Here is a 24,607-nt window from a genome sequence, read left to right as displayed (position 1 = left end):
ACTTGTTGAAAAATTGAGTAATTTTCAACACCACTCCTTTTCAGCAAAGGAAGAAAAAATTATTCCCTACAGGCGAAAGGGAAATCTGGCTTCCCACAACAGTTATTGACACTTGATTGTTGCTCTAGTTTTATGGACATGATGCTTCAGGTGGGCTACATGATCCCTCCGTCCGAAAGATCGGTTTTTTTTTCGCCAAAATAGCGGCTCCGATGGAAACAGTGCATCAACCTCAACCACGTTACGAATTGGCAAGCTGCTGGTAAAAAATCTATTCATACGACCTGCAGTGAAATCGCTGGTCCAGTAATCACGCACTGTTGAGGCCAAAGTTTCTGAAGCAAGTGCCACCAAATATTGGGTAAGTCAAACAGACGTCAATCTTGCATTGTCGTTCGGTTAAAATTCATTCTTTTTCACAAATTGAACTGATTTGAAAGAAAAGATTTCAATACAATCTTTTATATGCAACTTAAAGGCCATCGTAATGAATAAATTTAATTAAAAAAATTGTTTTTTTCAGACTTTTTGGTTATATTTGGTAAACTTCATTCCTGTGGAAAATGCCAGCATTGACACCGAAATCGTTGGCTATCAGCGGAAGCAAGCATTACTTCGAAATGGCAAATCATCTCGTCGATGGCCTTATGTTTTTTTGGCTTCACGACGCAATATGATAGAGTCCAAACGCAAGTGCAATACGGTATGTACTTTTTAAATCTTTTGTTTTGGTTCTAGTTGTTTTTCATTGGTGGATTTAAATCATTAAATAAACATTCTGTTTAAACCCCTATGCATAATTGCCCAGTATTAGTTTTCGATATTATTCAGTTTAAATATCTTGAAATTCATTTTGTTAGTTCAAAGATTTACTGCATATTTTTTCATATTAAATGTTATCATGATGTAATTTCGGCATTCATTAGTTAAACATTCATTAAAAAACAGAGACATTAAATGTGGAATTTAATACATTAAAGTTTAAAAGAAAATTTTACACTTTATAAAATTTATCCAACTATACAAAACGAATTGGGCTCTTTAAAGCCTATAAGCCGTTTCAAATAAAGTATTTACAGAAAAATCCAATCATTAATATATACTGGAACGAGTAACGGATTTAATCTGAAGTTCTAGTCCATGGTATATTTTTTTATTCGCTTTATTTGAGGGGAAATAAATATTAAGTTTTCAACCTTACTGCAACTCTATAATACTGTGCTTTAAATTCTTGCATTTCCTAAATGCCTGATTTTCGAGATTAAATCTAATTTTAATTTTATACTACAATTTTATAATAATATTTTAATAAAATTCAATCATTTAAATATTATTTTACACTTTTATAGATCAGCAATAAAATTAAAAAAAAAACCATGAAATTTATCTGGAATTTTCAAAATATGTTTAAATTACAATGCTGTTGCTTCTCAAGAACAAAATTTGCAAATTCACTTGCAAATTTAAAATCGCCTTCAGATAGGCAACAAATAATCTGAGATTTTTTTTTCTTTCTTCACACATTCTTCACGATCTGCGTCGTTAGGCGTGTTTCTAATGGGCTTTCTTGTTGCGAATTTCTCAAGATGGAGGCACGAGCTCAGGAGTTTGTTGGTTGGATACCTGTGAAGATTTATTTAGGCTTCAAATCTAGGTTTGATTTTACTGAAGTTCGTTCAGGATAAAAATTCATTTTAGTGTCTGATCGCCCAAATTGGAGTGTTTATATAAAGCTGAATATCGTGGTGTTTACACAGTATGTTAACGGACTTATTTTGGACCAGAGGGCCTATTTTGGACCACCTTGTCTAGCTCTCTTATAAAGCAACTAATCCTGACATTTCTTAACAAATATGGTCCGGGCACATAATATAATGCACTATTTTTTTCATTATTAGTTGCATTATAAGAGAGCTAGACAAGGTGGTCAAAAATAAGTCCTCTGATCCAAAATAAGTCCGTTACCCTATCAATTATGGAATAACATTTTTTAGAGATAATAAGTAATTGAATGAAGTTGTCCAAAATATATTTCTATTTCTAAAACTCAAAAATTAAACAGCTTTTTTATGATTGCAATTGAATGTGAGTTTTTAATCAAATAAATAATAGTAATTTATTGTTAACTTTTTTAGGATGCTTTTGTCGACCAACACCAAATGCGATTGAGATGACTCATTTAACACCGATTTCAGTTAAATGCGTCGATGACCTGGGTCGCATCTTAAAATGAGCTAGTTTCAACTGTTCAATGTTTTGAGAAGTTACTTCTGGTCATGAAGCATTTTCGGGCGATTTTACCCGACGATTCCTGTGCATTTATGAGCATATTTACACGTTGCATAACTAGTAGCAACTCTGGTTTTGATACCAAACTTTTACCACAAAATGACATCATTTTTTTGCAATCATCATGAAATTTAAATTTGTTAGCTTTTTTCTTGCCAATAAGGTGGCTCAAAAAAAAAAAATGCATATAAAAAATCAAATGCTGAATTCCCAGAATAAGTGCTCAACTAGGGATGAATAAACCTGCTCAACTCGTTGCATAAGGAAATACGATTTTTCGAGACAAACCACCTTATTCGGCTCTTTTTTTAAACAACTAATCATTAAATTTTCAACAAATATAGTTGAAGCCCGGGCACTAAGTATATTGCACTGAACTTTTTCATGATTCGTTATAACAGCGCCAGACAGGGTGGTCCAAAACAAATCCCCTGGTCTAAAATAAGTGTTACCCAACTAGATTGATTATACAGTTCATATCTCGAAAAATCGCCTTTCCTTATGCAACGGGTTGGGGACTTATTCTGGGAATTTAGCATCGGTTTTTATAATGTACTAGGTAGAAGCTCATTTATGTTTATTTAACGAATAAACTCGGCACATTTGGTTATTTTGGACGCCTCATGTTCGTCCCTCAGTTTTCTACAAAGCAACTCTTTAAAGTTGTGTTTCTTTATTCGATGTTTCTGCATATGTATTTTGATCGAATTTTTTTGGGAGTTGAGATCACCGTTCATCTCCCCTAAATCCTACCAAATCCAAATTTTAGTTTAAATAAGAGATGCAGATTCTGATTTCACACACTCATATTAAATTCTGATTTTTATATCATTTTTGGATTTCAGTTTTTATTAGTAATTAATTTTCCGGTAATATAGTCCAAATTCAACATCCATATTCGTTCATGACTCAACATTCATCCTCATATAAGCGTTAAAGTATTCTGAAAACTTTTATTCGAGTGTCGAATAAATCACTTCTCGTCACGTCGATAGATTCTCAGAATAAGCTCTTCTGATTAAACTCACATGCACATTTTAAACGTGGACTATACTCAGATATTTAAAATTACCAATGGTTTTTTCTTCTTCTTTTTATTAGCAGATTCTTCCTAGTAACAAATTTTGTTCTATGATTGCACAATTTTGTTTTCTAGTATAACTTCAGGCGTTTAATCTAATGAGAGGAAAGTTTTGTTTCGAAATATTGCATTCCTCTTCTAATCAACGCATTCTCTAAACGTATTTCATTATAGATACATTGAAAAATTTAACTAAATTTTGCTATCACGCTTTGAAATCCAAATTTGTTTTCATTTAGGCTGACTTAAAGTAGTACACAGCGCAAAAATGAAATCAAAATTTTCAAACGCGGACAGCAAAGTAATGTCATATTTTGCTTTCAATGAAACCTTAACTGTACCTTGTTATGCTCTCGTTTTCATGAAAATTTTGAAAGCATAATGATGCCAAATTTTGCTTTTATTGAAAAATATGTGATGCTTAATATTGACATCATTATGCTCTCCAAGCTCTCGGAAAACGAGGTATAGTTTGGGTCTCAGTTTTAGCAAAATTTGGTATCACTTTGCTAACCAAGTATGAAAATTTGTGCTCTCATTTTTGCTGTGTACCACCTTATGTCAAGCAAAATGAGAGCAAATTAAACTTTCAGGGCGTGATAGCAAAATTTGCTATAATTTTGCCATAAAAGTCTGCTCGGGTAGTTCTTTTAAAAATGGGACACATTCTTTTGCTGATATCACATTTATTTATTATCGCACATTCCAAATTTTGACAGCATTTTGTTGCCTGTGAAAAGTACTATCAGAACTATTTTTTTCAAAATTTTTAATTTATGCTTTCTGAGATACTTACGATGCAAGAGAAATAGAAAAAAAAAACTTTAAACTATGCACAGTTTTCTTAACAAAATTGATTTTTAAATTGATAGCTGACAAAACCGTTGATTATTGTGTAAAAGAAGGGAAAAGTATGCAAACACTGTCAAAAATGTCCACTAAGTTCAAATCAAACACTGGAGAGAAACACATGATCGGAAATTACGGTTTAAGGTCATCAGGGAAGTCAAGGTTCATACCAAAATTTTTCATTTTTAATAAGTGAAAATCGAAGTGTAGATAGCTGAAATGTTAATAAAAAATAACTAGGCAACATAAATGTTGCCTAGTTATGACTTATGAGTTATTTAAATCTAACCTCAAACAACAAGTTTTTGCTCGTTCCAGAGCTCGTAAGCTAAATAAACAGAACCGAGGCTATCAGACAGATGAGTTCTGATGGACGACAAAACTCATCTCATGAAAAACCCTATTTCAAACAAATTCCAGCGTTTGAATCCTATAACATGTCTGCTCGTGGTAAGATCCTTAGAAGTTTAAAGTTTGTATTTGCTGGTTGTTTTGTATAAAATATAATGATTTGCCAAAATTCTGCTCCTTTGGAAAAATACAACAGTTTTTCAAACGAAAGCTTTGGTTTTCACTGTTTTTGAATGCCAAAAAAAGTAATCTTGTATACACGCTTTTCAATTTATGATCTATACTAACCGATTATTATTTAGGTTCAATCTCATGACGGGTTTTCCAGCAGAAATTCCATTTAAAAAATAATTTTGTTTTTTGAACAGTTGTACTCACTAAATTGCTCTTAGCTTCTTCAAATAGAGAAGTATTGGAAGAAAAACTTGCAGAAATTGAAGGAGAAGGATGCAACCACCTAAAAAACAAATTATACGAAGTCTAAGTTGGAAAAACAGATGAATATCATGACTGAAAAAAGTGTGAGCCGGCCGATGGAAGTTACCATGAATAAAATACACATTTTGCAAAAAAAAACTGATAAATAATTTTTTGAAAATTTTCCATGAATTATCATAAGATTACCTTCATTTCCTTTATAGAAAGTATTTCGATCAAACGAATATTTTTTGAGATACGCGCATTCTTAACTGTCCCATTTCTAAATGCACTAAGCTATAATTTTTTTTGACAATTCCAGTAACGATCAAGACAAAATGTTGCTTCTTGTTCATGAGATTGAAAAACAGAAACAGAGCAGATATGCACAAAGAAACCTTCTTCTACTCTATTCTACTCTACTCTAAAATTCAAGCATTATGATTGGAAGATGGAATTTATCATTTATAGACAATTCAATTGACTTTGAAAAGTATAAGTGAAGTCTGCTTGAGGATGGAGATTTATCTAATGGGTGTTAATTTATCGGCGGATTCTATCGAAAATTTTTGTTAATTGCCATTAAACATTCGGATACTATATTCATATTAATTTCCCTGCAATTAAGTTTTGGAGTTTCGTAACGAAGTAGATTAAACAGGAAAATGAATTGAAGAAGTATTAAACATTGGCTTTTTCAATTCAAATCAAAGTTCAAATGAGCAACTTTTTAATTATAACACCGTTTTTTATAAATAAATAACTATATTTATAACATTTTTAATAATCGTTTGTTACTTTGATTTATCGGCCTAGCGGTGAAAAGTGATGTCCTTTTTAGTAGGGACATCTAAAGATTATGAAATTTTTTATATAGATGGATAGAAGGTTAGAAGAAATGAAAGATGGTGAAAATGAGCGGGTAGAATTTGTCTAGAAGCATTACCATCACATACCAAATTTTTGTTCCTCACGAGCCTACTACTATGAAGTGGTAGATACAGATAGAGTTGCATCTACCACCACACATTAGTAGGCTTAGCGTGGTCCGCCCCACAAGCGAGAACTTGTAGTGCGGACGAACTACAAGTTCTCGCTTGTGGGGCGGACCACGCTAAGCCTACTAATGTGTGGTGGTAGATGCAACTCTATCTGTATCTACCACTTCATAGTAGTAGGCTCGTGAGGAACAAAAATTTGGTATGTGATGGTAATGCTTCTAGACAAATTCTACCCGCTCATTTTCACCATCTTTCATTTCTTCTAACCTTCTATCCATCTATATAAAAAATTTCATAATCTTTAGATGTCCCTACTAAAAAGGACATCACTTTTCACCGCTAGGCCGATAAATCAAAGTAACAAACAAAAATTACGGTGGTTAATCTCTTCATAAAATTTTTAATAATCTTGTGTTATAACTATAATGCATAAATGTGTGTGTTGAAACATACGTTTTCCTTCCGGCGATCTAAACAGCAGCAACCGATTTCTGCTGCGAGCAGAACCAAAACACTGTTTGTTTTGGTTCCTCTTGCTTTTTGTTCAATTCGCAATCGAGAACAATTGATCAATGATAAACGCGGTACAAATGTTTACATCATCACACGGTTAGGCGAGAATACTCAAATTAGGTTCGTGGTAACACAACAGTGATGCCAGATATTCTGGGTAAGAATATCAAAGTACTCATTGAGAAATGAGTACTTTCCCGGTTAGAGAATATAAGAAGTAGAAAATGACAATTAGCTTTCGCTAATTAATATAGTTGTATTGTACTGACCTCACAGACGAAACATGAATAGAGATTACTCTATTCCACCACTGAAACCTGCGTTTTCAACAGTATGCATTTCGAATCTTACAATCGCTGGAGTGGCTAAGCAGAGTTCTACCTCGCCAATAGTTGCTACTCCGTGATTGACCAAGGCCATCAACTTTGCGCAGAGGTCAATAGACTTTGGAATTAGCAACACATTCTTAGTGCACAAAACTTGTTCTCTCTCTTAAAAAAAAAAAGACCAATAATGGTGCCGGCCATGTCCTAGTTGTCAATAAGGGGTGTAGGAAGAATTGTTAGTAAGATACTTTTTAGGATCATCAATCCACCTTTTGAAAAATACTGGACTTGAAATATTTTTCAAAAGCTTTTACGGAAAACTCGGAAGCCGTGATTAGTCAGTATCTGCAGCTATAGAAACCGTTTATACTTCAAGGAAGGGTTTTTTTGTTATTAAGGAAAGGGATAATATCAGGATCCACATTGGAAAATGGTATGATCTTGTTAGTTTTTCCTCAACCTCCAGTGCTCCTCTATATTTCTTAAGGAAATTCCTGTTTCAATCTTAGAGGCATTTATTGGCAGCAGATTTATTGTAATAAAGTCAACCAAAAAATAAAAATGATGGTTTCTTGAACAGAGATCCCTATTGCATCGATTAATTTGCAAATCAATTTTAGATATTACTGATATCCATAAATATCATTGAAGGTAAATATGATGAAGCTTTTATGAAGTATGACCACAAAAAATTTCTCTTAAAAATGCATTTTGACACATTTGACACAAAAAATATTGTCTTATTTCACAGTAGGATTTTATAGTTTTATCACTGTGTTTGTTTATACTTCGAATTTATCGACGTTTTTCGGTGAGTTTTAGTAATAATCAAATAAACTACCAGTTGTCCATACGTTTCGAGCTACTCTGGTATTCGCTCATCTTCAGTGGACAAATTGATTGACCATCGTCTAAACCATGGGTGGCCAAACTTTGGCCCAAGGCTGTCTTTTTGTTGTCCGTGAAGCTCAACTGGAGAAATAATTTCACTATCTTAGGAACTATCATTATAGCGTCAATGACTGAATTGAAAATATGAAAATCTAATGAATTACACCAATACCAAATAAACTTCAATCTGTTGAGTTCCTCTTGAACAACTTCAAAACCAAATAACTGATCACCCTACCCCAGAAGGAAGCAGTTGATAGCCGTCGGCTGCAAACGTACATATCCAGGATCGTTTCGGAACAGTTAAGCTAGGACAGTAAAACGTGGTTTGTTTTTTTTTCTTAAAATTTGTCACCGTTTTAATTGCATTTTTTCGTACTAAAAATAAAACAAGATTACAATTAAGGGCTAGGGGGTAGAGGGTAGCAGTAAAAATACGATCCTACAGCTCTAAAGAAAATGAGCTCCTTGCTCGGTGTCCCCATCAACAGGGACGGAAATATCCCTGGTTGGAAGGGATCTGAGGAGGGTACTCAAATCGGGGGAAATCTATTTACAAAAGAAGCTGTTCGCTCGCGTTCCGGGTGTTTCCGGGAAACCGGAACCGGAAGCGCACTGCAGCCGGTCATGATGGTCGTTCTACGAACGTGAAAGTGAGAGTTTTCCTCTCTTGTTTTCACTGCTTGGCTTTGATTCACTGCTTCGTAGTAGGGTGGTATTTTTTCGCTTTTTTAGCGTTGATGTTTTTTTCTGTTTGAACTTTTTAGAGTTCTTTTTTCATGAATCTTTTTTCGTGTGTATTTGTTTGTTTGTGTGTATGTGTGAGAGTGTTGGTCTCGGAATGGTTGAATACTTTCGTGTATAGTTTGTGAATTGATTCGACTAGCTACGTGATCCGCGATACGTCCGGAGGCCAGAATTTGTTGGTTTGTCTTCTTCTATGGCGGTTTGGCGTTTCGAGATTTAGTAAGGTCCGGACTTTCCGGGTGGTCCGTACTGAGCGGATGGGCCGCTTCCTCCGTGTCCTCCCGATCCTCCGCTAGAGTGTCCTCCTCCGATGTCGGTGCTGATACCACTATCATGGCCAGTGCCAATAGCGCCACCAATTCCTCCGATTCCACCGTCGAATCCGGCTCCTCCGACAGCTCCGGCATATCCGCCTCCGCTCGATTCCTTCTGGGTCTTGTACTTGATGAAGTAGACTTCCGGTTTGCTGGGCTGAGTTGGGGCCGGAGTTGGGATGACGATGTCCTGCTGATCGTCGGGTTTCTTAACCAACACATAGACCAAGGTCTTCTCTTCGTTCTGGGCCTGGATCGGGATCTGAGGAGCCTGGTACGCCGGTGGAGACGGAGCCTTGATGAAGATGATCTTGTAGTGCTTCTGGGCCGGGGCTACCGAGATTGGTCGCTGGACGCGGACCTCCTCTGGCTCTGGTGGCGGAACATGGACGTAGATGTGCTTCTGGATGATAGCTTGGCCACCGCCTGAAGAGTAGCCGCCGCCTCCGCCTCCACCTCCGGATGAGAAGCTGCCGCCGCCGCCGAAGCTGCTGATTCCACCGCCGAATCCGCCTCCGCTGCCGCCCCCGAAGCTAGAGCCACCGGAGCTGAACGAGGATGAACCTGTGAGGAGGTGAGGAAATTTTGGCAAGGGTTTTGGATGAGTTTCGTTGCTAGATATTTAAAATTGTTCCCCTCAAATGTTTCAATATTGTCTTCTATCTTCTTAGACTGTCTTTAATCGGAGTCATTAAAAGTAAAAAAAAAGTTTAAAATTTCGTTGAATATAGATAGATTTATGAGATGAAAATTCCCTTATTAATCAAAAAGTTTCTTTAGTAATGATTTCGCTAACTCCGAAAGGTAAGTTATCATAAATTCATTTCAGTTTCATCTCATTTTTTTTATCAAACCTTTATCTATAAATAAAGCTTTCAAAGAAGACTCTAAACAAGAAAATTTATTTGGAGTGTAAATTCATTAAACTTGTACGCTATTCCCGTTTATTATATGTATGCTTTTTTAATATATTTTCCAACTGGGACAGTTTGTTATTTAAATTTCAGATTCGTTCATGAAAATATGTTTCGATCACACTAAATTTTGTAGTTTTTTTTCCTATATAGTACATAATGTTGGCATTTCGATCACGGTGTTTTTTTTTCAAAGAAGTTAGTTATATGCAATCGCTTACTCTTTACTTAATGTTGTAAAAATCAGCTTATTTTTTTTTAAATGTTTAAAGTTCTCAGAAATGGATGATAATTTTAAATAATATGAAAACAAAATATTGTTTATACTTGTTTTTTTTTTTGTTGGAAAGACAAATAACAAAGCCCTCTACATGTGATATGAAATCACAAAATTAGACAATTTTTCCATATTCAATTGAAGTTTAACATCAAAAATTGAAAATAAACGGTGATTTAAGCAAGAAAAAAAAAACAACAGAATGGCGCTGGTTTTCCTGAAAATTGAAAACCAATTCTTTGAAGGTTCAAAGAAGAAAAAAAATTTTTGGAAACATTCCGCTTAAACATCAAACTAAACGTCAAGCCTAATAAATCTTGACTAAACTTTTGAAAAGCTTCAAAACAATATTTTTTAAATTGTTTTTAACATAGAATTAATTTTTTTTTTTTCATGACACATATCCTATTTAGGGTGGCAGCCATTTGGTCATGTCGAACTTCGCAAACCAACCATATAAATAATGAAGATTGGACCATAACCTTTCCTGTGCAAAATTTCAGGTCAATCGGATTTGATTTAAAGCAGCCTCAAAACCCTCGAAGTCTCAAATTTTTGACGCTCAAAAACACCAAAGGGGGGACCAAAGGAAATCCGAAAAATCGAAATTTGAATTTTGATTCTCAATGAATTGATAATGCATAAAATGTCGAAATTTGGCGAAAATTCGAAATTTTTTTTTTCAAAATCGACTGTTGAAATTTTGAAAAACACCAAAGAGGAGTCCAAAAGAAATTGTTAATATCGAAATTTTAATTTTGATGCCAAATGACTAAGAAATGCACGAAACGTCGAGATCTGGTGTTATCAAAATAAAAATTTGCTCAAAAATTGACTTTCTGGTGGTTTTCGGAAAACCGACTCGACCGATCGAAGTCACAGAAAGTCAATTCAACATATTAGGCAATAAACTGAGAGAATTTGAAATTACTTTACAGTTTTTTCACGTGGAGATCATATGTTTTCTTATATGCCAACTATTTTTTTTTAAATCAATTCCATAATTTGAAACCTGTGAACGATTTTTTCAGTAAAAAATCAGGGTTTTCCAAAAAAAAAACAAATCTAATATATAAAGATGAGTTGGACTATATATGTTTGTTTGTTTGTATGCACCTTATACAAATCCACACCGCTGAACCGATCAGCCTGAAAATTGGTACAGAGATGTAGTTGAACCAGGGTAAGGTTTTAGTAATAGTTATGAGCCCCTCCTACCTAAGAAAAGGGACCCTCCCATACAACTTTCGGTTTTATTCACACGAACCAAAAGTCATGGCACACATTTTGCTAACAGATTTTCGTTTCCTTTGGCGGGTTTTGTTTTCACCATCTCCATGGGCCAGGCATTAGAAACGACCATTCAGAGTTCACGTGTACTGGACAGCAAATCAAAGCTTGCTGATCTTTGAAAATTTGAAAGGGGGAATTTTAGCGGGTATTTTTATTCCTTCTTCTGTTCTAAGCACGTGGTACTGGTAGGAGATATTTGAATGCTTTAATGAGCCTACATTTTGAATTGAAAAATACAACTAGCCTGTTAGAAATATATTGAATAGAATTGTAGTGATTTTCAAAGTGCTCCCTACCGCTGCTGGGGTGCTTTGAGAGTCTACATAAATATACAGTGAACTGAACAGTGAATTGACTTCTTCTGCTGAATGAAACGATTTTCATAAATTCCAGCTTTTATGAACCAACTATTGCCGAATTTTTAGAATCTCTCATAGAGAAAAAAAAAAAAAGATTCAGAGTTATAAGTTGAAGGCCTCGATTTCAACGCTTTAAAAGCCGTCGGGGAATTTTAACGGGGGATTTGGAAATTTATCGTGTATAATCTGGAAAAACTTTTGGTTCCGTTGGAAACAAATCCATTACATTAAACTTTTATTAATTAAATCAGAGGTTTTCAGTTTTATGCAGTTCTATTTCTTTTGCCAATTTATAACTTTTGAGGCAATTTGATCAATTCTACCATCTAATTTAGATAAAACTTATAGTAGAACCGTTTAGTACTGCGAATTTAACCAAATGAACTTTAAAATTGATCACACTTCACAAGCATTAATGGGATGAATGTCCAAGAATGGGAACATTGAAATGTAACTGACATATAAAATTAGAATGGTTACTTCGGTTCAGAGGTGGTTTGTTTTCAAAAACTTCAAAAAACTAAATGTGGAACTTTCACATTTAAGACCAAGTACTCATAAAACAGTGTGAAATTAAAAAGCGAAAAAAGTACACAAATAGTTTAAAACATGCAATGTGAGTCTTCAACATGGTTTAATCAGATTCGGATGTTTGTTTAGAAATTTCAAAGTAGATAAAGGTCTAATGTACCATTGTACAGGAAGATCATCCGTCTTGAAAAGTGGAATGATATCCAAAAGAGATTTTTATTAGAGGCAGGATGGGAAAGATATCAAAAAAATTTGATCATTTGAAGATAACAAATAAAAGTCCAAATCTTTTCAAGCTTCCTAAAAAATGGTGGATGAAAAAAATGTTTATCGTGATGAATAAGCTTTCCAGGAAATTATTTTGTGTGCCTTTTAATTTAAAGCTCATACCTTTAAGTTTTTCTTTGAGGGTCTACAAAAACATACAGTGGACTGAACAGTAAACAATGAATTGACTTTTTAAGCTAAACAACTACTTAGACTGAGGGTTTAAAAACTTATGAACCGATTTTCATAAATTCCAGCTTTTAAGGGCCATCCATTTTCATATTTTTGCGATTAGAGAATAGAGAAGGGATAGAGAAAGAAAAATTTAGATTTAGATTCATCCTTTTGGATAGCCTTCGAGGAATTCAAACGGGGGTTTATAAAATTGATTAGGAAACTAAATCTAAAGGTTTTGAGTTTTATACAATTCAATTCCATTAGTCAATTTCTAACTTTTGAGTCATTTTTGGTCATCAATGTGACTTGACAACATTGATAATTTTTGACAATAATTAATGGGATTGTGTCCAACAATGGAAACGTTGAAATATAACTCAAATTAAATCTATTTCGTAACATTATAATGGGAACTTCGGTTCAGAGATAGTTTGTTTTCGATAGCTTCAAAAAACTATTAGTGGAACTTTCAACATTTAAGAACAAATAAGCAGTGTGATTCTCAAAAGCACATATACAATTGAAAAAATGCAAAGTGAATTTTAACTATGGTTCAACATGATTTGAAAGTTTTTTTTTTAGTTTTAAGTAAATAAAACTTGAATATAACATTGTACAGGGAGATCATCAAACTTGAAAAGTGGGATGATCTCCAAAAAAAGATTTTCATTAAATGGGGGATGTGAAAGTTAAAAAACAGTTTAATCAGCTGAATATGTCAGGTAAATGCTATTAAAGCATCTTTAGAAATGGTGGGTGAAAAAAATGTTTATTATGATAGGATGAACAAGCATTCAAGAGAAATAGTTTTAAATTTCTTTAAACACAAACCTCATAACTATAAGTTTTTCAAAACTTTGAACACGAGTAAAACAATAAATAATCTCAATCAAAACCTAAAAAAGAACAAAACAAAACTTACAAAGCTAACATGACCTAAAATTGGCAAAATTTCTTACATCTAATGATGAATACAAAGCTGCCAAAATTTCGAAAACTCCAACGACTCATTTTTATTTTATGCGAACCTGAGCAAGGCCGGGTAAAATCAGCTAGTTTTTAAATAAAATCCAATTTTACTTTATATTTGTGATTTTAGCAGATATTTTGAAATGACATTTAATTCATAAGTCTGCGATCACTTGCGATTTGAATTGCTCAACGAAAAAGTTATCTTGATATAGATTTCTGATCTGAATATGAATCAGAATTTTAATGCCTGTTCTGAATCAAAATTCGAAACCAGTATTACAATCTGTTTCCAAATTTCAATAACTTTTCTAAATCTTCATTCAAAAATAGAATTTTAGTTATGAATCAACATGTGAAATCTATTTCAGAGCCCTAAATCATGAATCAATAATTCGAATTTTGAAGTTTCGGGGTTCAATCTGAGCTTATTATTTAAATTCTCTTCTAATTTTGTGATTCTGAATTTAAATATGAATTTTGAATGATGGATCTGGAGCCAATTTTTCAGTTATGGATTGTCGTTTTAAAGCATTGTTTTGTTTCAATTCTGCATAAAAATTAAGTTCAGGAACTTAAAATCTGAATACGAAACAAAAATTCAGAATGGTTTATAATTTTTATATTCAGAATATTTTCATTCAGGTAAATTTTGAAAATGCATATGCGTTTCGAAGCTCAAGGATCAAATTTGGTATGAAATTAAATTTTGAACCTAGAATACGAAACAGCTCTTCATTTTTAATTATCAATGGTGATTCAAATGGAAAAACAAAAATCCTCAGCAAAATACAGAATCCAAAATAAAAAAAACACAGAAATACTATTTAGATTTTAATACTTAGAAACAAAACTTTCGAAATGCTTTTAAATCTATTAAAAATTAATTATTCAGAACAGAGTTTCAATCAACACGTGGGAATTTATTCTAAATATTGTAGGATAAGCATCCAGAATACTCGGTTTTATCAGGGCTTGTCCGAATATTTAGTAAAATTAATCGAGACTATTCCGGTTTTTGTGAAAAAAATTGGCCAGATATTGTCAGAATCTATTCACATTATTTGCATAATTAGTCAAAAAGTTCTGTTTTAGTAATGATTTAGTATGACATTTTTTTAGATTTATTTCAATCAACTTAAACATGAATAATGCTTGAATTTTTTCAATTTTTTTCTGGATTTACCCGGTTTTGGATTTGAAATATTGATCTCAAATGCCAAGTTCTGACAGGTTTTTCTAAAAAAAAAAGAAAAAAATAGCCCGGACCGGATATCTGCAAGAATTATTATGGAATGGTAGCAGAATTATGAACCCGAGATTAAATTTTGACGTTTTGGCATCACTATTGAGTCAAGTTTGTTACTCTCGAATACCTCAATTTCTTCTACTGGACCCTCATTGGGTTCAAATCCCAAGACACTCCCCGTTCCTACGGCCATGTCCTATATGAGTTTGTATTTGTTCGAAAAAAAGCTTTAAAAACTAAATAAATTATACAATTTTAGATCAACAGTAAATACTCCGTTTTGAAATGGGAAACGAACACTTTTATTTGAAAATTATAATCCGAAAATACGAACAGTCTCATACGGTCTAAATTTTAGGTATAATTAAATAAACTGATTTCGGATATTCAAAAGGTAATCATGGTTTTTTTTTTTTAATTTGGGAACATTGCTTCAAAATTCAGAATTATTATGAACCATCTTCAATTTTTAATGATCATTGATTCAAAATTCTGAACATGAAATTTTATTATAAGTTATTAGTTTTGGCTGTCAATTTAAATCTTTGACTTTAGGTTTTGGATCTGAGAGAGTTGTTTCAATATCGGAAGTCAAATGTGATTTCTGAAAAGTTATTCAAATTTGTTTGTATAGTTTGTATAAACATTTCGAACAATAATCCTCAAACAGAGCTCATATCAAGAAAGAAGATTTAACTGTATTACTTGATCTCCAATTGATGATTCTGATTTTCCATTACAAATTTTTAAAAATCTGTAAAGTTATGTGAAGATTCAATGTTCTCAACTCTTACTAATACTGTTTTATTTAAAAAAAAAAATGCATACAGAATTTCGTTTTTAATTTTAATGTATGTGACTGATTTTTTTCGAGTTTCATAAAAAAAAATTTTCAGACATATAGCTACCAAAATGTTTTTGTAGATATATTTCAATTGTCCTCAAAGTTTATCAATTTTAAAACTTTCACACGTTCTATCTCCGAAATTAGAAGTGCTAGTGGTTTAAAATAAAAAATAGGTCCGATCAGCTTTTATTGGTTTTTCTTTAACGGATTGAGACGATAATTTCATTCAAATTGAATCATAAGCCATTCGATAAGCATATTGAAAATTTTAAATTTTTGAAGAGATTGCTCTTTCCTACAATTCTAACAAAATAGCAAACTCTATTGTTTGTAATTGACTTAATTACCAAAAAATAAGTTAATTGAACCAATAATTTACAAAACTTCTCTCAATTTCAAACAAATCCCAACCAGATACCGTTGAAAATCGAATATGGTAATTGGAAGTCGGTTCATTATTGGCACCTTCCACCAAATTTACCGCCCTGAATGGCCGGGTGTCGGCAATGAATGAAATCACTAAACAGCAGCAGCAGGTTTATAATTTTATTAGGTTGAAAAACTAATTTCTGGCAGACCAAAAGTGAGGCTCCGCATTCCATGAAATGTTATCGAAAAACCCCTCAATGCAATGGTTTTCCGGGCGGCTTTCCCGGAATCGAATTCAAATCAAAAAGCTTCCGTTTCTCCCACCTGAACTCACCCATCGAGGAGGACATCATAACAAACATCAACGGCATGAAGAGTCCATTAGAATTTGGCTGCCGACACCAACCATACTCAAAATTGTGGGTCCAACAAAAGCGCAAACTTTTGAAACACAAAATATTTAACTTTTCGGGGCGGCTCTGAGGAATGTACGGAAACATGACGGATGCAGAGGAAAAACGTGTGACAAAATGTAAATTTGTTTCCCGGTAAAATTTCGGGGTCGGGAGGGAGGCAAAATTTGTCGTCGTTTCGGACCAGAATTCGATGGCGCAAAATGAGGCTGGTTGGACGAAAATTTCTAGGCAGCCAGAGGACACCGAACAGTTACTAATTGAAATTTAATCACTTTCCATGGACCGAACGACTCTCAGTCAGTCAGTCAGTCTGTCAGTCAGTCGGCCGGCCGATGCCGTGCCTTCCAGCTTCTGCTTCGTGGCAGCCCAACTTCCGTCCGCAATCGGTTCTGGAAAATTTTCCCCTTTCCTTCCTTAAGGTTGAAAGCGGTGCCATTTACCAGTTAATTAGAAGTTCCGGTAGAAACGTGGCGAGCATTCTCTCTCTTTTGCTTTGCCTTCAAACACCTGACTAGACCTCCAAGTTGTCGAACTGAAATTGTTCACTCCGGGAAAGGTAAATCCAATTGAGTTTGGTTCCCGGAAAATCGGGAAAATAGTCCTTACCCACCCACTGTCTAGGAATGGTTTCGCTACCGGAGGAAACATTTTTGTGGTTTTTATGTAACCCGATTTTGTCTCTTCCTATTTGGGAATGAAGGTTGCGAGACAAATATTTGGGATCTTTAAGGTTTGTCTCAATTGGAAGAGCGATAGTTGGAAATCGGACGATTAATGAACAAAATCAACCTTTTAAACTTGTTATGACTCAAAAAAAAAAACTATCAAAAACAAAAATCTTGAGTTTATTTCATTTCCAATCCTGAGCAGACTTTTAAGGCAAAATATACCTCATTTTGCTATAATACCTTAAAAGTAAAATTTGGTATTATTTTGCTCGGAAAAAAAGTGGCACAATGCCAGAATTTGGGTCACACTTTTCATACTCGTATACCTGAAATATGACAAGTTTAGGTTTCACTGAAACCTTAACCTCTGTTTAGTCAACGTTTACAATCGAATTTTTAGAAAATAATGATACCACTACTGATACCGCAAATTCTGTCTGAACAAATTTTTACAATACCTGACAATATTTGGGCATTTGATCTTTAATTTTTCTACTCAAAATCCAGACGAATCTTAGCAGAATTTGATGGGAATTCGACAAAAAAATCTAAGAAAGTGAGTAAAACCCCCAAAAATAATCTTTTTTTTTCGGCACACGTCAGCAGCGTTCGAATCTGTTTTCAAACTCCAAATCCGAAACAATTTGGATAAAACAAGCATAGAAATATTGAGCTTAACTTAGGCCTTAACACATTAAAGACCGCAAAGAAATCTAAGCCGAGAATCACCGGAACTCGACATTCTGAATTTCAATACTCGCTGGACAAAATTGAACAAGTTTAGCTAGATTTTGGACCACTTATACTAAATGCATTTTCTGGCTTTTAGAAGCGTTCTCGCAATTCTGAGCTCAATTTGGGATCACAACTTTGAAATGCGTTTTCTGGCCTTTAGAAGCGTTTATTTGTTGCGGTTCTGAGCTTAATTTGGGATCACATTTTTTAATTGCGTCTGGCTTTTACAAGCGTTTTTTTTTTGCGATTCTGAGCTTAATTTGAGATCACAACTTTAAAATGCGTTTTTTGGCCTTTAGAAGCGGTTTTTGCGATTCTGAGCTTAATTTTGTATCACAAATCCAAAATGCATTTTCGGGCCTTCGGAAGCGTTTTTTTGCGATTCTGAGCTCAGCTTCAGAATCCGGATCACAACTTCAGAATGCGGTTTATAGCTTTTAGAAGCGATCTTTGCGATTCTGAGCTCAATTTTGTATCACAACTTTAAAATTCATTTTCGAGTCTTTAGAAACGTTTTTTTCGGTATTCTGAGCTGAATTTAGGATTAAATGCATTTTCTGGCCTTTAGAGCACTTTTTCTTGAAAATCCGGAACGTCCGAATAAATCCAGGGAATCTAGAATGCATACCCTACAATGAATAAAACATAAATTTAATTTATTTTTTTGTAACGAAAATATTCCAGAATTTTGCAACGAATAAAGCATTATTTTATAATTGAGAAGTATTTTCTCTTCAATTTAAAATAAATATAACGGCTTTAAACTTCTTCTAAGATTTGTAAAAATATAAAAAATATAGAGATTATCAGTTTTGGAAAGAAAATTTACAGAAATTTGAAAAAGTTAAGAAAAACATTTAAAATCCTTTTAAATCGTATTTTGTTTCAGGCTTGTTGGGAAAAAAAATTAATAAAACCAGGAAATCTGGGGAGTTCACTTTGTTAGGGCCACTTATAAGGGCCAGATAAATTCTGACAATTTTATCTAAAAACCTGGTGAAATTAAGGCATTTGTTTTGAAATTGTCGACCAAAAATCTGGGCAATATCCTGGCAAAATTTGTTCAAAACCCAGAAATCACTCCACAAAAATCAAGAAAAAAAAATAAAATTAATTTTTTTCATTAAAACTTGTCAGTTTATTTAATATAGTATTTCAGACTTCCAAAAATTTTTTTAAAATTGTTTTTAAAAACATATCTCAGAAAATTTTGATTTGGATGCATAAAAAAAAGTGCAACACATTTGCTTTTTTTTTTTTTTAATTTTTGAATCCGGGCGAAATTCGGAGTGTTTTTAAAAAAATTATGGCAATCGGGCCGGGCCGGACTTTTCCCAATTTTTTTTTTATTAAATATTCGGGCAAACCTCGGATAAAACCGGGCAATCTGGCAACCTTAATTATAAAAAATTTAAAACTTATCTTAGTTTTTCGACTGCTGTTGAAATTTGCATTGATTTATACACTCTTTTCTAAGGTTACCAGATTTTTTCCAGTACTTATCCGGGCCACAAATTTCGGGCAATTTTATATAAAAACCTTCCAAAATCCGGGCATTTGATTTCAAAATTTACAAGATTATTTGGAAATATCTGGGCAAATTTTGTCAAAACCCAGAAATAACTCCACAAAAATCGAGAAAAAAATTTGATTATTTTTTTTTTTCAAAATACATCGACAGACATTAAATCGTATTTTAGGCTTCAAAGAACCTTCCATGATTGTTAAAAAAAAATTGCTAAAAAAATTTCGTTTTGGAGAAAAAAAATAAAATAAAACAATACAATTTGTTTTTTTTTTCCTATGATTTGCCAAATCAAGTGAATAAATTCGACCAGTTTCCAAATTTTTTTCATAATATCCAGACAAACCCGGAAAAAAACCGGGCAATATGGTAACCTTAAAAAAAACATAATTCTATTATAAGGAAGTATTTTTTCTTCATTTAAAAAAAAAGGTACCGACTTTTACGGGATAAAGATCAAATTCTTCCTAAATTTTAAAAAAATTTAAAAAATATACAGAAATTAAAATTTTTTAAAAGAAAATTTGCAGAAATTTAAAGAAAATTAGAATCCTTTCAAAACTTAATTTTTCCCAATCTTGTTGGGAATAAAATTGATAAAACCAGAAAATCTGGAGTTCTCATTTAGTAAGCATAAGTATCAGTATGAATGATGCAAAAATAGTCTTAGTTTTTCGATCATTTTTGAAATTTGCCTTGATTCATACACTCTACACCCATTTTAATTTTGAAAAACTGTAGTTCACTAATCAGAGTTCCGCTTTTGAGTTTTTTTAATGCCAGTTTGAATCTAAGATTCGAAATTCAAATTGAAACTTTTCCAACTAAACAAGCCCAAATTTTATAGTTTTGATTATGATAAACATTTTTTTTTAAATTTTCCTCTACAAGAGAAAATACCCTGAATTCAGCATATCATACTATAAATGACCATTTTAAATTGTTTATATATAAAAACGCTCTCATAGTTCAACTGTGAATTTCATTGAACGGTTATCTAAACATGAAAATTTCTAAATTTACAATTTCATCCTATTCCAAATTTATGATTCTGTGTCTAAAAATTTTAACTTCTATTGAGAATAATTTTTTTTTTTTTTGGATGATGACTTTTGTCACATGGAGGAAAGCTTCTGATAAATTCTTAATTTTTTTTTCAGATTTTTTTTCTCAAAAAATAAATGATTTTTAATGTGTAGTTTTAATCCGCATCATATTTCAAAAATTTCAACACATTAAATAAACACCATTTTTTGTGTTTTTCGGATTTGAACTATAAATTTTGCAATTTCTGCTTACCTCTGATTGTTACTTTGATCCTCAATTTTGTTTTTGAGTTTAATTTTTAATTTGATCGGACGATTTTAATTTGATGATCACAATTGTGGGTCTGAATGAAATCCGATTTAAGGTTTTGAATTTCACTGTTAAACTGTCTGTTTTTCACAAAATTTGAATTCTCCTGGATTTTTTTTTATTTCAGATTCTTTGTCTGAAATCTCAATGTTACTTCCCAATAGTCATATAGGGAATATTCATTCAGCTTTCCATGAAGCTCATACCAACTGAAAATTAAATAAAAAAAAAGCATGAACAGCAAAAATTTTAAAAGTCCTGTGTTGTAGTATGATTGATAAATTGGGAAAGTTAAAAAAAGTTGTGTCCACAAATCATGAAAATAAATCTTGGTGGTAAATTACAGGTTGAAAATAAAACAAATAAATAGATATTTTAGTATGTCGAGGCAGACAAAATTATGAACAAATGTTAAAAAATATCAACATTCAATCTCAGAACAAAAAGGTTGCTTTACACCAAGGTTGTCAAAAAAATGGTGTTTTGGCGAAAACATAATCTGACTTTCTGTGATTTTATCCAAAAACTGTGTTGTTTTTTTATGACGTTTTTTTTTCTAAGTTTCATTGAAAATTCACGTTTTCATACTTGTTTCTTCATTTTGAAATGTAGCAAAATTAATCAACCTTAATTATTTTACTAAATGTTCCAATCTAATCATAGAAATCCAAAATTTATATTATTAAAAACTAAAATTTTGGAAACACGGACGTTAATTTTAAAAAATCTGTGAAATCTATGAATATTCCCTAAATTCTGTTTTCTGTAACACAGATTCTGTGATGGAAATTTGCCCAAAATTCTGTGAAATTACAGATTTCTCTGTAATTACGACAACCTGCCTTACACAGCGAAAAAAAGAAAGGAAACATAGTTTTCCCAGATCTTGTGGTATAGCTCAGTTGGCAAGACAGTTTCCTCCTGAGCCGATGTCTACGAGTTCGAGCCCAAGAGTAAACATCGAACACAATTGTACCGAATAAGTTCATCAATAACTATCCGCTGACTGCAACGTTACTATAAAGTGTCGAATGCCATAAACGACTATAATCGAAACAAAAAAAATCCGTGATTTCAACAGTAATGAAATACAGTTTTCAGACAGCTCACTCTTTAAATGAAAGTTTTTAGTTTTCTGAACAAAATTCACTCGATTCACAAAGTACCGTAAAAATAACTTTTACAAATTTTTATCAATAAAAAAACATGGTTTGCAGCTTTCAACAATATGCACTCATAATTGTTAAATACGAGTTTAAAAAATCCTTGAGTAGTCGAATTTTGAATGTCCCAGTCACTTGAGGTTTCTTCATGTCAATCAACAATTTCGTAAATATGCTTCGTTGTTCACTGATGGTCTTTGGAATGTTTTAAACTATCAGATTACTAAACACTGTCCCCTGTCGAAGGTTCACTAGTAATCACTTGAGTCCTTTTTTCCAGTCCATTTTCCCCCCTCAACAACAAACTTAATTTTCCCTCGAAACACACCTCCGAAACCACTTCCGCCAAAGGACGAGAATCCACTGCCGCCTCCGGAGCTATAGGATCCGCCACCTCCGTGGCCACCGCCTCCGGAGTATCCACCGCCACCACCACCGCCGCCGGAGTATCCACCTCCGCCGCCACCGCCCCCATGATGCGAGGATCCTCCCCCGGACGAAGGACGATTGTATGAGTATCCCGCTTCCGGCCGTGCGGAAGCCAGAGCCAAACAGCAGCTCAACAGAACGAAGGCTCGCATCCTTACGAGACACAAAAATCTGAACGGATCAAGTGTTAAAACACGCCGACGACACACTCACGACGTGAAACGACGTTCCCGGAAAACTCTTCTACTTCTTCCTTAAGGGAATCTTGGTGGATCTGTTGATCCGTGAAATGCAAACAGATGACTGATACCTTCCCTCGGTTCGGTTATCGAATTTATACCCTTTTCGGATGAATAATCCCCGGTAGCGTTGCACCAGGTCGCGGGTCCAAGTCTCTGAAGAAGAAGATCATGATGATCGTTTCTTCTTGGTTTGGGTGGAAACCGGCCGGGGCGCGATCAAAATCGGTCGTCGTGAGACTCCCCCCGAATCGGACCGAAACCCGAGAGAATGAGAAAAAGTTTTCGGCTGCCAAAAGACCACAGTTGATCGCGGCCACAGCCCAAAGCTTACGAAGAAGGGGCAGCAACAAACCAAAACCTTCCCAAAAAGCTCAGTTAGGGAGCCCCCCGATCCGAGGTCTCGGGATTCGGTTGGGGTCTTTCTTTGTTCGCTCTCACTCACTGTGACGCGCTCTCGCGCGTGGCTAAAGAAAGCAAAAGCAAAAGCAAACGTGCGCGTCTTCGTTTTCGTTGAAGGTCGTTTGGTGGCCACTCGCTGGCGCGAGTGGAGTCTCGTGACTGCGCTTTTGGCCGAAGTTGCCGTTCGGATTCGCCACTAGCAAGACTTGACTGACGGAAGACCGTTAGCGAAGGTCTTGTCGCGATCGCTCGTTTGCTGGTGCTTTTTTTTCTCTTCTCGCTAAAAGAAAATTCGCGAAACTAAGTCATTGAACGTCGGAGGAGTTAGTGATGCAGCGAGAAAAATTGTAAACGTTTTGACGATTTATTAGCATAGAAATTACACATTTTAACCAATTTTCCAATGTCTGAATTTGAACTACTGGTTTTAATGTTTTTGATATTTACTTAAATCTGATTTCATATTCATTCCTAGCGACCAAGGTTTGAAATAAAAATATATTAATTTTTATTTTTGTCGTACGAAAATAAAAATCAGGAAGCGATTTACCGTCCGAAAAAACTCTCGTATATGAATTTTTGCCTCAAACCGATGCATGATCACTAAATTTTAGCAATAGTTTAGCAGCAATTATTTACAACAAAGAAAATGTATATGGCGGACTTCTTTCGGTGGCCTTTTTACGAAATTTGATGTCAGAACACTTTTGGCCGTCCCTCAAATCTTCCGGGTGCAAATTTTCAAACCAATCTATTGCATGATAACTCCTATACTACTCCTTTTGCCGTCTCTGACCCAAAATATGACACCTGAAATAAATAATTTGTCCTTCAAAATTTTTCATGTTCAAAATTTCATCCCATTCTGATACATATTCCTGACAATATCGCCTGACAGTGAACAATTAATATGGACGCCCTCTTTGGCTGACCCCTAACCCAAAATTGTATAATTGAAATCAATTGTTTGTCCTTAATAAATACTATGTGAAAATTTGCATCTCAATCCTATGTTTAATTATTGAAAATGCAGGTTTTAGTGTTTGGAATAGAGTTATCTTTATTCAGGTTTGTTTGTCAAGTCCTTAAACAACTATTCATTACATTAGCGGTAGCTATTTTTCACTTTCCACTTCTTATGTTCCCTAACCAGGAAAGTACTCATTTATCAATTAGTACTTTGATACTCTTACCCAGAATATCATGCAACACTGTTGTGTTACCACGAACCCAATTTCAGTCGTCTCGTTGAACCGTGTGATGATGTAAACATTTGTACCGCGTTTATCATCATCCACTGTCATTAGCAATCATCGATTCTATTGTTCGCAAATGCGAATTCGTTGGCGGATGTCCTGTCCTGAAGTGTTCGGGATCTTCCGAACCCTATTCGAAACCGTAAGTATTAACACAGCAACACCGCAATTCGAAAATTGAGAATACTGAACAGCTTTGTATGCTTCGCCCCCGGTAACGCCTTCTTGAACGCATCAGCTGGCTGATCGTCAGTCGATATGTGCCGTAGAGAAAGCTCACTGCTTCTCACGATCTCTTTGACGTATACTTTACGTGCAGATGCTCCATCCACTGATGGGTCCGCGCCTCTTCCAGGTACTGTATGCAAGGAAGATTGCCCTCAATTA

General features: G+C 34.1%; 2 protein-coding genes across 2 annotated transcripts in view; both read right to left on the bottom strand.

Moving 5' to 3' along the window:
- LOC129739417 (RYamide receptor-like) overlaps positions 1–24,607 on the bottom strand; it is a 588,515-nt gene that overhangs the window by 124,566 nt on the left and 439,342 nt on the right. The window lies entirely within an intron of this gene.
- Positions 8,053–22,618, bottom strand: LOC129739418 (serine, glycine and glutamine-rich protein). The gene is made up of 2 exons (XM_055730868.1): positions 22,223–22,618; positions 8,053–9,343 (listed from the first exon to the last, which is right to left on the bottom strand). The coding sequence occupies exons 1-2, from the start codon at positions 22,473–22,475 to the stop codon at positions 8,682–8,684; spliced, it is 915 nt and encodes a 304-aa protein (XP_055586843.1). The 5' UTR covers positions 22,476–22,618; the 3' UTR covers positions 8,053–8,681.

Source organism: Uranotaenia lowii, chromosome 1 (genome assembly GCF_029784155.1).
Source record: "Uranotaenia lowii strain MFRU-FL chromosome 1, ASM2978415v1, whole genome shotgun sequence".
Classification (NCBI taxonomy): Eukaryota; Metazoa; Arthropoda; class Insecta; order Diptera; family Culicidae; genus Uranotaenia; species Uranotaenia lowii.
This window is presented reverse-complemented; position numbering and strand designations above follow the sequence as displayed.

Bases quoted from the DNA above. Each gene is read 5' to 3' on its own strand.
- LOC129739418 (XM_055730868.1), bottom strand. From the start codon at position 22,475: ATGCGAGCCTTCGTTCTGTTGAGCTGCTGTTTGGCTCTGGCTTCCGCA. The intron at 9,344-22,222 runs GTGTGTTTCGAG...ACCTCCTCACAG, and splicing joins TGGCGGAAGTGGTTTCGGAG to GTTCATCCTCGTTCAGCTCC.